Source organism: Chanodichthys erythropterus, chromosome 13 (genome assembly GCF_024489055.1).
Source record: "Chanodichthys erythropterus isolate Z2021 chromosome 13, ASM2448905v1, whole genome shotgun sequence".
NCBI classification, from domain to species: domain Eukaryota; kingdom Metazoa; phylum Chordata; class Actinopteri; order Cypriniformes; family Xenocyprididae; genus Chanodichthys; species Chanodichthys erythropterus.
The window spans coordinates 37,919,780-37,935,881 of record NC_090233.1 but is presented as its reverse complement, the minus strand read 5'-3'; the positions used below and the strand labels follow the sequence as shown (position 1 = coordinate 37,935,881).

Below are 16,102 nucleotides of genomic sequence, written 5' to 3'. Positions count from 1 at the left end.
TGACCGTGGAATATCTAGCAGGGATGAAATTTCACGAACTGACTTATTGCAAACGTGGCATCGTATCATAATACAATGCTTGATTTCACTGAGCTCTTCAGAGCGCCAATTTTTTTTTCTTTCCTCCCCACAAATGTTTGTAAATGCAGGCTGCATGGCTAGGTGCTTGATTTTATACCCCTAAATTCAGGGGTGTAAAATTATATATATTGAGTTTGGAAGAGGGTCAGTTTTGCTTCGTACTATTAGATTTAAAATGTTTTATTTTAATCAGTGCTGCAGTGCATCTGATTTACACTTACCAAAGGTTGGTAAGATTTTTTTTAAATGTTTTTTAATCTCTTATGCTCATCAAGGCTGCATTTATTTGGGAAAAAAATACTGTAAAATTATAAAAAAAATAATATTGGGAATATTATTACAATTTGAAATAACTGAAATAACTTGAATTTTCAGCATCATTACTCCGGTCTTCAGTGTCACATGATCCTTCAGAAATCATTCTAACAATATGCTGATTTTCTGCGCAAGAATCATTTCTTCTTATTATAAATGTTGAAAACAGTTGTGCTGCTTAATATTTTTGTGGAAACTATGCGCTTTCCATGATTCTTTGATGAATTGAAAGTTCAAAGGAGCAGTATTTATTTGACAGAAATCTTTTGTAACATTATACATTATACTAATCATAGGTTTACATACCTTTCAGAATATGCAAGATGTTAATATTGCATGTTATTTTTTTTTATATATATATATATATATATATATATAATCCTGAATAAGCTGTTTCACGTAACAGATGTTGATGACAAAATAATAACTTAGCAAGACAAAATAACTTACACAATTTACACAAACCAGTTCAAAAGTTCACAGTGAATCTTAATATTGTGCGTTATTTCCTAGATGATCAACAATGTTTTTAAGTTTTTGTTATAGTTGATGAGTCCCTTGAGTCCCTTGTTTATCGCTGTTCTTCAGAAAAATCCTCCATGTTCCTCACATTGTTTGATTTTCCAGCATCTTTTGTATATTTGAACACTTTTCAACAGTGTATGATTTTGAGATCCATCTTCACACTGAGGACAATTGAGTGACTCGGACAACTATTAGTGCAATGTGAAAACATTCACTGATGCTCAAGATGGCAAGATGATGAATTAAGAGCCATGGGTTGTACATTTTCTTTTTTTGTTTAATTTTTTTTTTTTCTTTCATTTAGCACCACCCTTTAGAAGCTACATGAGATATCTACATGAGTCCCTGAAGACAAAATAATTACCCAGATTATCCTCTAAATAGTAGTTATGCAAATTATACAAGGACTTCAATCAACTAAATAGTCGTCACCTTCATTTATATACCACTTTATACAATACGGGTTGTTTCAAAGCAGCTTTTAATGATTTAATGATGCAAGCAGAGTTCATTTTGACTGTACAGATGCTCTAAAAGAAAATAATGTCATTGTTCAGCTGAAGTCAGTTCAGTGTTGATTCAATTCCGTTGCAAAGAACATCAAATTATTTAGTATGATTCACTTCATTTATAAAGCAGTTTTCCAGAAAACAGTGATGGCATTATCCAGCTCAGTTGAGTTCTCATACAATAGTGTCAGATCAGTAATTCTGTTGAATATTAAGTGTCTTCAACTGAGCAAGCCAGATGTGACAGTGGCAAGGAACCCAAACTCCATCAGGTGACAGAACGGAGGGGGTAAAAAAGAAACCTTTGGAGAAGCCAGGCTCAAGATTAGTAATTTATTAAAAAAGACATTTATTTAATATGAATCAGCAGTGAAAAAAGTTAAATGTTCTGCATTGTGACGACATAAACACCATCTAAAACGTCTTTAAATGGCATTTTTATAATTGTTATAACTTAATAATTGTTGATCAGTTCACCTCATGTTAATTCATTAAATTGAATAGGCTATTTAATAGTTACACCACAGGACCAAAGTTCACATGTCCACACCTGCAAATATCTTCTAGACACAGCAAGAGTTTCACATCCAATGGTGTTTGCGCATGCTCCAGCTCTCGCCGTGTTGGGTGTGTGTAAATAAATAAATAACCGAGTCAAGTGCAAAGAGCCTATTATACAAGTGCCACTGGTGGAATTCAGATGTGTGTGAGAAGAACTAAAAGATGAAGGTCTTACTGTACGTGTGTTTCATCTTATTTGTTACGGATGGGGCAACTGGACAGACGCCAGACCGTAAGTGTGTGTCCAAAAGAAGGCTCAGATATGTTAAAATAGTTGTGTAATATCTGTTTCACAAATAATCAGGATATATTAGTTGTAAACAAATAAAGACAATAGTTTCTGTATGTGTGTTTTTCAGCTGTCTGTGCGAATATTGCTGACTTTAATGAATGCAACACCGGCAATGGGAAGTGTGATGAGAAAATAAGCAAATGTATCTGTTTCGAGAGCCAACCATTCTGCCGGTAATCTTCTACCTTTAGTACTCGGCACTGAAAGTTAAACTTTAGCTTGTTTTTGGATTCACCCTATATTCTGTTCTCTGTGTAGGTGCAACAGTAAAAAAGGTGAGTTTTACATTGATGAAAGCTGTTCTCAGAGATGGACAGTAACGACCTTTGCCCTGGTGGCATCTCTGCCTGGTCTCACACTCGCTGTGTTGGTGGGGGTGATTGTTTACGTGCTGATGCTGTCATCCGAAAAGAGCCACACAGGGTGAGAATAAAAAAACACAACTCTAGTTTTATTGGAGCTAATTGTAACTTTATTGAGTTTTAATAGCAAGTGTCTTTTACATAGTCTGACTTTATGAGGGTAATTAAAAAATATGACTTTTCATTTTTGTGTTATGTCTAAATGATTCATTCTGTGCATGTGTGTGTATCCAGTCAAGAAATGAAGACACACAATACAGCTTCTAGAGAGCAGGACTTGTTCCCTGGAATTACTTTTGCTTCTGATATGAATGTGAGTCAATGTGTCTTGTGGTTAAAAATGGTTATTGATTCGTATCAGTAGCACTAGGCTGTCATAATCCTAATCAGAAATGTGAAACCACCTGGAACTACCTTTGAAAGTCATAAAAACAGCGCATAAAATCATAAACAGTGCAAAAGAGATTTTCAAGCCTGACATATCTGACAGGTATATCAACTTCCTGAATGGCCTGCCAACTATAAATGTTTTTTTTTTCTGTCTTTTTTAAAGGGTCGACCTCCCGCTAACCTGAGACCTGTACAACAACATCACACTCCCATGACAGCCATGTCCAGCCGGCCCTATAGGTGAATTTGATCTCTTTTCTGATGTTTAGAATTATTACAAGGCAAGACACTAAATCATTGTTTTTACCTCTATATAGATCACTGCAGTAGTTGGAGAGTAATTTTATTTATTTTATCTGCCGTATCATAATGTATTATAATATTGAAATATCTGTACCACTCTTCAGTCCATCCAGTAGTGTGTATCAATCTGCTGTCAAGACTGATGGAAGACCCCGTGAGACCAACAGGTATGTGGGCAGTGCAACATGTGAAGGATGCTTGGTGCCCTGTGCTAGAGGAATGAAACAATGCAATTCAAATTCTCCATTGAAACAATGTTAACTTTCAGATAATCTGGCACATTTGGCATATAATTAGAATCGAATAACAGTGCTGCATGTATACAGTAAATACTTATTGAGATCGAAGAATTCAAATCTTTGTTAAATCATGAGGAATGTCACTTAAATTCACTTTGTCTCCACAGTTTGTACAATGGTATGCGTGATCCTCCAATGGGAGCTCCTGTACAGCCCTACAGGTAGTTGATAATTCTACATAAATTGATAATAATAGCTCATAAAGGTTTCAAAACAGACTCTCTGCCAAAATATGCTGTCTGTATGTGTGTGTGTGTGTGTACATATACAGTATAAATATATATATTTTAAAATGCAATATAATCAAGAATCTGTGGTTTGTTCATTCTCCTTAACCTTTATTAACTGACAAAAGTACAAAGAAAAAAAAATCAGATGTTTTCATTGATCAACAAGTGTATTTTGTAAATTTAAACAAATTTAGTTGCAACAAAGGTTGCAACACACTCTCCAAAAATGTTGGGGCAGTCATTTTTACCTTTCATTTTAATTACTTTTTAAATGTTCAGGAATTGAAGATGCTAATTGCTGCAGTTTTGAAAGTGGAATTTTTCCTCAATCTTTCCTGATGATACAAAACAGCTGCTCAACAGTCTGTAGTCATTGTTGTCTGATTGTCCTTTCCATGATGGGCCTTACATTTTCAATAGGAGACAGATTTGAACTGCTGGCAGGCTTTCAAGCAGATCTTTCTACGATGTACCCACGTAGAAGGCGACGTTCTCGTGACCTTGTGCAACGTTCCCTAAAAGTTCTCTAAAGGTGACGAAAATTCAGAACCTTTACAGAACATTCGGGACGTTCCTAAAACGTCCTCTTTTGGTAGTGAAAGTGCTGCAGTTCAAGGTTCCTTATATGACTTTAGGGGGACGTTCCATTTTGGTTATTTTATGGTCAAAAAAAGAACGTTACAAAGAGGATATTTGGGACATTAACAGAACATTCCCACACGGTCCACTGTTGGTCATTTAATAACATTCCCGATATGAGTTTAGGGGGACAATCTATTTTAGTTATTTTGTGGTCATGCGAGAATGTTACAAAGAGGACATTTGGGAAGTTATCAGAACATCCTATAGTAATAATCCCCTAAACATTCCCAGAATGTCCTGAATGTTCCCTGAAGGTCCACCAAATAATGTCCCCCAACCCTTAAAAGAACTCCACATCATGACCGTCTCTGAACGTACTGGGAACGTTGCTAGGTGACAGGTTACCCCGCTAGAAATTTTACGTTCCCAGAACATTCTCAGAACGTCCACTGGTATTAAGGACGTTCCCAGAATGTTCAGAGAAGGTCACGATGTGAATTTCTTTTAAGGGGGGACATTATTTGGTGGACCTTCAGGGAACATTCAGGACGTTCTGGGAATGTTTAGGGGACTATTACTATAGGACTTCCCAAATGGCCTCTTTGTAACGTTCTCATGCAACCATAAAATAACCAAAATAGAACGTCCCCCTAAACTCATGTCGGGAACGTTATTAAATGACCAACAGAGGACCATGTGGGAACGTTCAGTTAATGTCCCAAATATCCTCATTGTAACGTTCTTATGTGACCATAAAATTAACCAAAATGGAATGTTCCCCTGAAATCATGTAAGGAACCTTAAACTGCAGCACTTTCATTACCAAAAGAGGACGTTTTATGTCCCAAATGTTCTGTAAAATTTCTGAATTTTCGTCACTTTTAGATAACTTTTAGGCAAAGTTGCGCAAGGTCACAAGAACGTCGCCTTCTGCATGTGTGTTTTATAGAAAAGAATAAAGTTTGAAGTCACCGTTATGGAGGTGAGCGTTTGCTTTAGATGGGCTCTTGATTCTTGACATTTTAACGTTAGGTTTTCTCTGGTTGCTTTAACTGTGTTTTCAAGACACATTTGTTATAGCAAAAAAGCACAAGAGAAATTCTGATCAGATGAATTGGGCTGTTTAGTGTTGATTCATTGATCATCACCAAAGTCTAAACTATGAGTGTTTTAACTGTTAGTTTTGCATTAATTAATAGTTAGTTAATTTTTTTATTCATTATACAGACAGTTTTGAGCAGTGTCTATTAGACTCACACAGTCATCATGAATCAGCGTATGAACCTCAACAATGGTGACAATAAACAATTTTTTTTGTGACTTTAGTAGCTTGTTTTGTGATGCTCAGAGTTAATCTGTTTATCTGTAAATTTTGTCACCATTTATGAGGATCATACGCAGAATCTTGATGTCTGTGTGAATCTAAGTGATGCTGTCTGAATAATTTCTGCACAATGATAAAAACTTTCAAAATGTCAAAGCAGGACAGGATTTTATACATAATCATAGGACTACAACAACATGGAAGAAAATATAATATTCAGAGATCAGTGAATAAAACTACTGTATGATGACATAATCATCAACAATGACCAACCAAATCCATTTGATCAGATTCTTTTTTTTCTCACAATTATTATTTTTTTTTGCAATAAATGTTTTAGAAACATACAGTTATAACAATTGGAGAAAAAATAGTTAAAACATCAAGGGTCAGGAGCCCAACTAAAGCAAGCTCTTGCCTCCATAATGGTGACATGTATACATTCTGATAAAACATCAACACCTCATTAAGAAGTTTTGTATGAAAGAAATAAAGTCAGAGTGGTTTGTAATAAGTGAAGATGTTGATATCTAGTGAGATCTGTTAGTGTTTAATGTTGTTTCTGTTATCTGAGTTTTGTGAGGTTACCATTGTGCTGGAGAGTAGCGCCTGTGCTTCAGTCAGTGATGATCCAGAAACATTGATGTTCTGCTGCACGTTACTTTCTTTAAAGGTTGCAGTAACTGTGTAGTTGCTGATGCAGTGATCCAGCAGTTACATTAGCTCATGTATGTGCTGTTTTTTTTTGTAAGACATTCAAGAAAAATTAGTTTTTGTTTGAACAGCCACTTTTGTTAGTTTCGCTCTAATTTTCAATTAAATTTTTTGACAAGGGCAGCAGGAGAACCTTTCCAAATAAAATATGGTTCCCTAAGTGTTCAGAGAACATCCTGAATGTTCTGTGAAGGTCCGCTAAATAACGTCCCCCAAACCTTAAAAGAACTCCACATCGTGACTGTCTCTGAACGTACTGGGAACGTTACTAGGCAACGTCCTTAACACCAGTGGGGATGTTCTGAGAATGTTCTGGGAACGTAAAATTTCTAGCTGGGTAGAGTGTCTAGAAACCGCTCTTTTGAACCATGTGCAGAACGAAGCCTGGCATTGCAATTTTGATGACAGTATACAATCCCACTATACGCCTCCATGCCAATGATTCCTTCACACATATGACAGATGTTTGCACCTGTTACTGATGAAAGTCTGGTTGGTCCCTTGCGTCTTTGGGACTGAGAACTTGATGTCCATATTTCCCAAAAAAAGCTTGGACTCTTCTGAGCACAGAACACATTTCCACTGTCTTTTGGACCAGCTGAGATGAGCTCGGGCCCAGAGAACTCAGCGGCATCTCTGCATTGAACAGATGTATAGCTTTCTTCTTGCAAAACAGAGATTCAAGTTGCATTTGTTGACGCAGCGGCACACTGTGTTAAGTGACAATGGTTTTCCAAAGTATTCCTACGCCCATGTGGCTATATTTAACACAGCAGCATGATGATTTGTCATGCAGCGCCGTCTGAGGGCTCGAAGGTCGCACACATTCCTTTCATTGCGTTTCCTGCATTGCTCCACATGGCCTGAGATTTCTCTGGATTCCCGGAATCTTTCCACAATATTATGTATGCTTGATGCTGAAACACCCAAAATTCTTTGCAATCTTGCACTGAGAAAAGTGATTTTAAATTGAGAATTCTCTCATGATATTTGGCACAAAGTGGTGCGCCATGACCCATCTTCTAAATACTTCTTTTTTACCCTATCAAGATACCCTCACCTATTACCAATTCACTTGAATTGTAGACTGTAGACTGTTTCAAAGCAGTTTAACTTGGATATTCTATAACCTTTTAACTTTTATTTTGCCTATGTCCCAAATATTTTGGGAGTAAAAATCAAAATGTATTTATATTTACAAAATACAATTAATTTGGTCAGTGGAAACTTTTCTTTGTAATTTTGTCAGTTAAATAAAGGTTAAAGAGAATTAACCAATCACAGGTTCTGAAGGTCTTTCAAGTTTTCTGGAAATGTTTTGTATACCATGTGCTTGTTTAATTCAGTGGGGTTTTTTTTTGTGTTGGGTATTTGTGTGACTGTAGCACTGGTGCAGGTCGTGGTCAGATTGTTAGCAACCCTTATGCTAGAGATTCATCCAGCCAAAACCCCTATGAAGGGGACCACCAGGACTACAGACCACAAGCCCCTTCACACACATATGAAGACCTGGTATGGTTCACAAATGTCCCAAACAATTTTAATTTCAGGAATAGATTGGTAAAAATTTATATTCTTGAGTTTGTTTGTTTTTTCCATGGAGTCAGAGAGCATATTATGGCACAATATACAGCACATGAGCAATTTAAAGCTGTTCTGATAAGACTCAGGATATGAGCTTACTGTGGATGATCAAAGGTCTTCTCTTCAAATAAATAATTCTCTTGCTCTTTATCACTCCAACAGACACAGAATCGGCCCTATGCTCCTGCCCCATACAGTTCTGAGCATGGAAACCTCCGCAATGGATTTCCACGTCCCCAATTAAACCTACAATACTAGAACTTTTTTTTTTTTTTCCCCTTTACATCTTCTAATCTTTATTGGAACTGATCAATTTTGTAATTATTTGTTGAGTTAAATGTATTCTGTACCTCTTATATATTAATTATTTAAGTTAACATTTAGCAGATGCTTTTATCCAATGTGACTAATAAATGAGAAATACAACATACGATTTATCTCATTTCAAACATCGTCAAACATAGTAGTACATGCTAGAACAGGGAGTTAGTAAGAAATAGTGAAAGCATAGAAAAGTTAGTTGTCTGATAATAAAACAAAATCTTCCAAGTGTTGCCAACGTGTGCTCTATACACTGTTTAGTATAATACTATTTATGTTTACATGTATGTCCTGTAAAATAGTTTTAGGATTTTGAACATGGAAAATAAAAAATATATATATAATAAACACTGTACCAGACACGATGTTGAATGGGAAGAGAGCCTGGGGAATTTACTGAACCAGAATTAAAAAAATTGTCACAAGCAGATGTTCTTTTTATGGTATTTAGCTTTAAAACATTGATCACTACATGTTTGTGGTTAATTCATTCTGAACAAAAAAAGAAAAAGAGAAATATTACTAAAAAGTTTTATACTTTCCTATATTTAAATACAAATTGGCATCTTCGGAATCCTGTTTGCTACCCAATTTTAAATTCAGGAAAGTGAAATATAAAAGGCATTCTCAACGAACGGCACATATAGGAAATCTCAGATTGTTTGGTTGTCGTTTTGTAAAATCACGCTACAATAAGGACAATCAGGTTTTGCATTTGTAGAGCTGTCATTAAAACCAGAGGACATACCAAACCCTCAAAAATTCATGTTAATTTTTCAATTCAATGCATCTCTCAAATTGTTATGCTGATAATAAACCTATACTGAAATGTATTGTATTAGATTACAAAATGTAGACATCTCAGATTACATGTAATGTAACAGAAGTGAGAAGAAAAAGGCTGTTTGTAGGTGATTTTTCTTTATATTTACTCAAGAACAGGAGGTTGACCTTACAAAGATTTGCCTAAAGAAAAGCAAAATTTCCAGATAATGCAATAAATAAATTTCAGAATAAAAAGGCATTCTAGACAATTTGTTCCAATGTCCCAAAGTTTCTTCAGCAATTCTGACCACATTAATCAGTGTCAGATCCAAGCAAGTGCTGATACTGGTTCTAACTGCTCTTGCTGAACCGTCTTCGCTGAAGTAGAGGCCCAGCAATATCTGCTAATAGTTAAAGAACATGCAGTCTTATCTGGCTCCAAATCAAACAGCACATAAGGTGACAACGTCCTTCTGAGTTGACCGATTTTGACTGTAAAAGCTAAGAATACAGGGAACACTTCTGTAGAAATCTTGCACTCAAAACAACATCCATGAAAAGGCAAACATTTAATAACCATGTGGGAAAGACTGACGTGGAGCAATGCAAGGAGGCCCAAACATCCATCTCTATAGATGCTCAGGGGCTTAAGGTCTCATCATTTAAGATTTATAAAGAGACATTTAAAAGAATGTCAAATATGCAAACTCGGTTTAGGAAAAAAAAAAAAAAAAGAGTAACCAAATTAACTAACCGCTACAGCTCCACTCTCTGTTGTGTCCATGTCACATTGGCAGCATTGGGAACAGCATTTATTTGTGGGAACTGAAGGGATGCGCATATGTGTGTGCGTGTGTATGTGTGCGTGCATGACATCAGATCAGCCCATGTTCTTGCGGTTGCCATATCCTCTCCGGTGTGTATCCTTCCAGTCATCCCAGTCACGTGCCTTCTGCAGAGCCTCTTCATCATCATTTTCTTCCTTCCTCTCTCTTTCAGCTCTCTCATCCTCCTCTGCATTGCTATCTGTGGTGGAGGAAAGACAGAAGTACTGAACTGAGTAAAAAAGCAATTCTCTGCTCAGTTTTAAAAGGAACGCTGGGCCTGTTGCGACTGTCGATCAATCAACCGATTGTGGTCATTTGATCTAATTAAAATTATTTATTTGCAATAACTGCAAATTTCATGATTTTGACAGGCCTACTGACCACATCTAATTGAATGTAAATGAAAGAGATTCTATATTTCTGAATGAAAGTTGAAGCACTCAAAGTGTGTGTAAGCACCTGCGCTGCGTGGTATGCCCTGGTCTGGTAAACATCCTTGTCGCCGGTGTTGGTCATACCATTCGTCCACTGTCATGGTGGCAAGGCTGGGATACCCCGCACCAAACACTCTGCAACACATTGAGAAAAAAAACCATCACACACGCACTAGTACTACAGCACTGACCTCCACAGGCACACTCCAAACGCACACATACTTTGCCTGCATAGCATCCTTAGTCAGGATAAAAGGCTTCATGGGCGGTCTTTTGGGTGGGGATGGCTGAGGGGCGCTCTATAGAGACAAATAATTATCAATAAAACGTTCAAATCAATTCAAATATTTAAATTGTGATTAATCATTTTTTGTAATAAACCAGAGGTAGATTTACATAAACACATCATTCGCTCATAATAAAAGCACAGTTGTAATTCAGGGTTACGTGGCAATCAAATACCTGCTTGAAAAGCTCCATCCGTTTCAGTATCTCTATCTCCTGGTTGATGGAGTCGATCTCCTCAAGTGCTAGTGTCACCCACCTGCGCACGTGCAGCAGGTAAAAATCTCTCACCACCTCTTCATCAGCTGAACCAGATTCAACTAGTCCTCTGATCTCACTCAGCTTGGCTTCTGTCTCTTTACGCTGATTAAACCTGGAAACGACTTCCAAAGATTAAATGTGCTACACGTGAACGTTACAAAAACATTAGCATGACTGATGGAAATGATACAAACATTTTACAATTACATATACACTACCGTTTAAAAGATTGGCGTAAGTGAGATTTTTTTAATAAAAATTAATATTTGTATTCATCATAGATTAAACGGAGCAAAAGTGACAATAAAGAAATTTATAATGTTACAAAAAATGTAATCAAATAAATGCTGTTCTTTTGAACTTTCTATTCATCAAAGAATCCTGAGTATAAAATGTTTAGCAGCAATGTTTTCAATGTTGATGATAAATGTTTCTTGAGCAGCAAATCATCATATTAGAATGATTTCTGAAGGATCATGTGACTGAAGACTGGAGTAACAATGCTGAAAATTCAGCTTTACATCACAGGAATAAATTACATTCTGAAATATATTAAAATAGTTACTAATTGTTAAAAATTTTATTTAAAATTACATAAAACAGAAAACAGTTATTTTAAATTGTAACAATTTCACAATATTACTCTATTTACTTTATTTTTGATCAAATAAATGAACCTTGGGTGAGTAGAACATTTTCTTTTTCTTTTCTTTTTTTTGTAAGGCCTTGCCAGTTTCTATGGCTATATCCATGGCGGGAAACAGGTTTAGTTAATCAAAAATAAAACTAAAGATGTTTAAGATTTTTTTTTTCTAAATACCTTAAAAACTAAATTTGGATTTACTTAATTAAAAACATTTTCAAAAGAATCAACAGAATAAAACAATTTCCTTAAATGGGTAGAAGTATTAAAGTCCAGTAGTTAAGTTTAATGGACAATGGCTTTCTCCAAATAGTAAAAATGTGTGTTAGTTTTGAGTGTCCTATCCAGCATCTTGTATAAACAACTTGAAACCAGCGATTATTAAAAGGGAATATAGTTTTGTCCCAACATCCGGATTTAAATTTATGTAATTTGTTGTTTAAGCACTGATCCCATTTGTTTTTGGTGTATGCATTTAAAGTTTGTTTCAGGCGTGTAAACAATTTAATTAAAATCTTCACAATAGTTGGGTGATTATTATAGATTCCAATGCTTCAAGGCATGATTTTGAATCAGTTATTATTAAAGAATTCTGTTGTGAAGAAGTCTCAGTGAATTTCAATGCCAATAATAGAGCATTGGCCTCAGCAGTGAAGATTGAACTTTGGTCAGGGATACGTTGCAAAGGCTGCTCAAAAACATTTTGAATAATCTTACAGACCCCAAACCTTTAAACAGTAGTGTATGTAATAATAATGATAATAATAATAATAATAATAATAATATTATAAAAGATTTTATTGGTGTACCCTGGACATTGGTTGATGGATAGACAGATACATGCATAATATTCAATCCTAACCCACCTCTCTATTTTGGCTTGTCTTTGTGTTGCCATGGCGATAAGGTCTGGCTGTGACATTGGCATGGGGGCTGATGGATTCATCCGCTCCTCAGTAGGAGTATCTGTTGTGTCCTCACTGGCTCTGGGCAGCTGAAAACTACATATGTCATAGTCCTTGCACCTCTGGAGGAAGTCTCTGAAGTAGACGTGGGCCGCCTGCACGTGCTCCAGCCGCTTGCTGGGGTTCACTTGTTTCATGGTGAGCGCTCCCAGCAGAGCCGGCAGCAGCAGGTACTTCAGGTCGGTGGTGGGGATCTCCTCCAGTGCCTCATTACGACTACCAGAAAAAAATTAAGTCAATTATTAATTGATTAATTTGTTTTACATCGGCTGTTGTTTTATAATGTGACAAATTAGATTTTTTTTTTGCAAAACATGTCATGTTCAAATACATTCTTAAACAGTTTAATAATACGGTTACCTTATTTGTCAGTTTGATCATTAAATAACAGGTAAAATACAAACAAAATACATTAAAGCTGCTGAATGAAGTAAACTATTGCTGAACTAAAGCTGTAATGTGCCTTAGTGCGATACACCTACATAACTAGATAATTACATTGTTTAAGTTAAAAAAATGTATATATAAAACCATTATGCTTGTAATATCTAGTCTGTAACCAAAAAAAAAAAAAAAAGACATTAATGAAGATATGACATCACCATGACGTGGTCAAAGTAAAACGGAGCAACTTACACCGCTGAGTGATACTGTAAAATACTGTAGGAATTGTGTAACAATACACAGTTTTGTAGAACAATGCCCTTTTTGTATACTACTGCACTGTACAAATATAAAGCACATTTACTCTTTTAATTTGCAACTGATGACTAGACTAAAAAACTAACCCCCATGATCATAATCAGCGCGCCGCTCGCTTGCAGTGCTTTGACATCAACACTGATTATAAAATGAGCACTTCAATTTATCGCGTCGCGTGCAGTCGGTGTGTTTTCTTGATCGTGAGCGCGCGTTTGTGTGTGTTCTTCTAACCTGAACAGGTTCAGCTGATTGACCATCCTCGTCGCCTCTTCCAGCTGCATGATGCCGCGCTTTACTTTCACCTGCACTGCGTTGGAGCTGCTCGACTCATTCGTGGTGTCCACCTCATCATACAGCTTCCAGCCCCGGTCCAGTAAATCCGACAGCTTCGGAGCATCTGAACCGCTGGGGTTTTGTGTACTGTTTGTGTCTTCAGCAGCCGCCATTTCTCAAAGCGTATTTAAGACCCAACTCGGCTTCCGTCAGTTCCTGTTCTTTGAGTTGGCTTGTATCCGGTCTGTTCTCGGCGTTGCAGTTCTGCCGACTGACTGTAGATGTCAGTAGAGATCAGTGCACGACTCCTCTGCTTGTGGTTTGAAAGGATTAGTTCACTTCTGAATGAAAATTTCCTGATAATTTACTCACCCCCATGTCATCCAAGATGTTCATGTCTTTCTTTCTTCATTCGAAAAGAAATTAAGGTTTTTGATGAAAACATTCCAGGATTATTCTCCTTATAGTGGACTTCGATGGCCTCAAGACGATTGAAGGTCAAAATTACAGTTTCAGTGCAGCTTCAAAGGGCTTTAAACGATACCAGACGAGGAATAATTGTCTTATCTAGCGAAACGATCGGTCATTTTCGAAAACAAAAAACAAAAAAACAACTGTATATGCTTTCTAAACACAAATGATCGCCTTGCAAGTGCTTCTGCTTTCCATATTCTTCAAAAACGCTGTATGTCCTATGCCTTTCCTATTCTACTTATGGAACAAACTGAACTGGCACTGCGTTCGTTCCGTAATAGAATAGGGAAGGCGTAGGAGACAGTGTTTTTGAAGAATACGGAAAGCAGAAGCACTTGCAAGGCGATCATTTGTGTTTAGAAAGCATATACAGTTGTATTTTTGTAGAAAATAACAGATCGTTTAATTTTCGTTATCAGGAAAATTTTATTTGAAAGTGGACTAATCCTTTAATGTGACATGAGAGGTTTTAAACCCATATTATACCTCTTTAGATAACAAACAGGTGTTTTCATTAACTTTTTTCAATAAGTAAATAAATAAACAAATAACAAGGTATGTAAAAAAATAATATAAATTAAAATATAATTAAACTTAATTTAATAGCCTATTTATTGCAAATAATTTACATTTTGAAGACATTAATTTTTAGCTGCGTAGTACGGAAGAGGATTACACCAAGCAATAATAAAAAAAATAAAACCATTAAATTATGAGAATAAAGTCATTAAATTACGAGAAATAATTTAATTTATTTATTGAGTTTATTCTCAGCATTTTATCTAGACTTTTTTCTTGAAATTTAACGAGTTTTTTCTCGTAATTTAATGACTTTATTCTCAACATTTTATTTTGATTTTTTTCTCGAAATTTAACAACTTTAATCTCGAGATGGTTTTATGTTTTTATTATTGCTTGGCCCTAATTCTCTTCCATAGGTTTTAAGATTTAAAATAAGAAATTTAAATATTTTTTAAATGCTGCAAAATTTGGAGCAACAAAATAAACATTTGTGTTAATAAAACTTACCTATAATTAAATTATTATATAAAAAATAAAAATTCAGTCTCTTTGTTTTGCTTAAAACACCAAACTTAACAATATGGTATCAAAAAAGCAGCCATTACATTTTTTTGTAATTAACCAAAAAAGCGCTTAAGAAAATCGATTTCAGAAAAGATATTCCTGAGATCTTTTAGGAAGCGAATTTCCTTAACTTTACGTTACAAAGGAAATTAAAAATATCTAAGTCTAATTTTGATTGAGTCAGCTTTTGAAAACCGTCTAAAAAATGTCTTTTAACAGGAATAGGAAAATATATATATTTTTTATTTATTTTTATATTTGCCTGATAAGAATTGTCAGTGAACAGATTAGAAAAAGAATTGAACCCATCCCTCATCTGAAAGTTAAAATGCCATTAAACACTGTTACATTTGAATTGACCTAAGCTGCTGTTGCTGTCTCTAAGTGTGTTGTGGAGGGTAAGTGTACATCCTGCCCTTATTATAGAATAAACATGTATTTACAATACAAGTTTAAGCATGAGTTTACCAGAAAAAAAAATCATATGCGTAACATCCTATCTTTTTATGAATAAACAAGAAAAAACAATTTGCCATCAGGCAAAACAAATCCGAATATCTTACACACAAAAAAATATGCAAGTAAATAAACAAATGATTTACAAAATTAGCCTTTTCACAATGCAAAAACTATTTTACACTCCCTGAATTTCCCTCTTGTTCTCCTTTGGACAATATATACAAGTTCCCACACCATATTTTTGCTTCTTTAATTTATCAAAAGGCTGACTTTACCCAGTGAAAATATTCAGAAAAGCCTCTCAGTTTGCATGTAAAACTCCTGGTCTTTTTCTGTCAACATGACCATTCTGAACTGAATGTTTTTTAAACATTCAAATAGGAAAAGCAAAAACCGCAAAAAACAGATCTCCCACAGGTCCACTCACTTTTCATTTTAGAAAGCTTTACACCCAGTATAAACACAGATCTGTGACAACATTAGCATTCAGAAACCATTTGTCTCACCGTGAGCTGGATTATTTGTTTGTGTGAGTG

General features: G+C 35.6%; 2 protein-coding genes across 3 annotated transcripts; one reads left to right on the top strand and one right to left on the bottom strand.

Moving 5' to 3' along the window:
* The first annotated feature begins 2,072 nt into the window (after positions 1-2,072).
* zgc:158432 (uncharacterized protein LOC555281 homolog) lies at positions 2,073-10,016 on the top strand. 2 transcript variants are annotated; one of them, XM_067407888.1, is made up of 9 exons: positions 2,073-2,223; positions 2,351-2,456; positions 2,542-2,706; positions 2,880-2,958; positions 3,199-3,275; positions 3,443-3,505; positions 3,745-3,798; positions 7,873-7,999; positions 8,234-10,016. In XM_067407888.1, the coding sequence occupies exons 1-9, from the start codon at positions 2,154-2,156 to the stop codon at positions 8,327-8,329; spliced, it is 837 nt and encodes a 278-aa protein (XP_067263989.1). In that variant the 5' UTR covers positions 2,073-2,153; the 3' UTR covers positions 8,330-10,016. The 2 variants fall into 2 exon arrangements, with proteins under 2 accessions (XP_067263989.1, XP_067263990.1); XM_067407889.1 differs by having other exon boundaries at positions 2,102-2,227.
* A 21-nt stretch (positions 10,017-10,037) lies between these two features.
* On the bottom strand, positions 10,038-13,733 carry igbp1 (immunoglobulin (CD79A) binding protein 1). The gene is made up of 6 exons (XM_067407887.1): positions 13,506-13,733; positions 12,474-12,788; positions 10,881-11,076; positions 10,641-10,717; positions 10,444-10,553; positions 10,038-10,183 (listed from the first exon to the last, which is right to left on the bottom strand). The coding sequence occupies exons 1-6, from the start codon at positions 13,718-13,720 to the stop codon at positions 10,038-10,040; spliced, it is 1,059 nt and encodes a 352-aa protein (XP_067263988.1). The 5' UTR covers positions 13,721-13,733.
* Positions 13,734-16,102: the final 2,369 nt, after the last annotated feature.